Genomic DNA, 1,367 nt, shown 5'->3' with positions numbered 1-1,367 from the left:
GGTGCAGAGCATCTGGCAGATACAGGGAAGATGTCGGCTTGTTTCGTAGCTGCAGGTAGTTCATTGAAATTTCATTCATTCTTTGTGGAGCCCAAAGAAGAGTGCCAGCCGACGAGCGGCAGGAAAGAAGAGTTTAGGAGGGGAAGAAAGTGGCCACATTTGCAAAATACTAAAACCTTGGCTTTGAAGGCTCCAATCTTCGTGCTCTGGGAGACTTTTATTTCTAATGCAAACATTGCGCGCACACACACCGTGCGAGCCGCACATGTCACCGCACTTGGGGAGCTCGCCCGGACGACGGGTGAGAGCCCCTCGATTTGAGCCCGGGGGATGGAAGAGGGAGCGCACTGCCTATCCGAACTGTCATTTGCCGGCGTTCCAGCGTCCCCAGTTTCCTTCACTTCCCTCACTGGGTGCGCGGGCAGCGGGGAGCCCGGCGGCCTCACAGTAGCCACCCCGGAAAGGAACCGGGCATGTGCAGCACCTCAGGCTGCTGCCGCGCAACCGGGACGCTATCTCCGCGGGCCCTGATCCCGGGCCAGAGGTCCCGGCGCCCTGCGCACACGTGGACGCCGCCGAGGTCGCCGCTCCTCCTGCGTCCTGTGCCCAGCGCCCGCCACCTTTAGGGCGTCCCGGCCGATCCCCGGGGGAGAGAGGGCACCTTCACAAAAGGACTCTGGAGCAAACTCGTGGGGGCCACGCACCTCACTGGCTTTTCTGCGGGGTTGTTGACTGTTCTGGCAGTTTTGAGCCGGGGGTCGCCGTTCTGGCGCGGCGCCGGGAAGTTGCCCAGAGCGTGGGCTTGGAGCCCGGGAGCGGCACCCCGGCGTGGCGGGGCGCCGGAGGGCAAGGGAGGCGATTTGGGGGACACCCTACCCAAATCTCGCGCCTTGTCTGGGGCACGGCCCCTGAGGGGGGGCGGGGGCTGCCCCTGGAGAAGTTGCACCTTCATCTTTGGGACCCAGCAGTTGCGCAGCCAGGGACACTTACACGCCCCTACTCCCAAACACACACACGCATCCTTTCTCTTTTTCTTTCCTTCTTGCCGTTTTTGAAAGTAGGAAGTCGGGGAGGAGCGGGGGCAGGCCAGGAGGAGGCCGGGCGGAGGTCTGGGCCCCAGGTCCGGGCTGGCCCCGCGGGGCGGTGCCTCGCACGCTGCCTGCGGCTCCCAGGTAGCGGAGGAGAGGGCTGGCGGCCGGGAGGGGTGGGAGCCTGCAGCTTCCCGGGGCGGTGGGGGTGGTGGAGAAGCACGGCTGTGGGCCCAGAGCCGTTTCTTGCAGGGCGAGCTTCAACTCAGCAGAGATTAGTAACCAGGTCAGCGAAGAGTCTCAACATCTTTTCCAGAATCACAGGAACAGCCACAAGGC

At 63.6% G+C, this 1,367-nt stretch overlaps 1 protein-coding gene across 1 annotated transcript in view; it reads left to right on the top strand.

Annotated features, from left to right (window-relative positions):
• The first annotated feature begins 473 nt into the window (after window positions 1–473).
• The window catches only part of MYB (MYB proto-oncogene, transcription factor), a 40,690-nt gene continuing 39,796 nt past the window's right edge, over window positions 474–1,367 (top strand). The window contains exon 1 of the mRNA XM_013004480.3: window positions 474–580. Coding sequence (XP_012859934.2) covers window positions 474–580 — 107 coding nt within the window. The remainder of the gene's footprint in view (window positions 581–1,367) is intronic.

Source organism: Echinops telfairi, unplaced genomic scaffold, assembly GCF_000313985.2.
Source record: "Echinops telfairi isolate 266 unplaced genomic scaffold, ASM31398v2 ScPeMD7_3533;HRSCAF=4204_0, whole genome shotgun sequence".
In the NCBI taxonomy this organism is placed as follows: Eukaryota; Metazoa; Chordata; class Mammalia; order Afrosoricida; family Tenrecidae; genus Echinops; species Echinops telfairi.
This window is presented reverse-complemented; position numbering and strand designations above follow the sequence as displayed.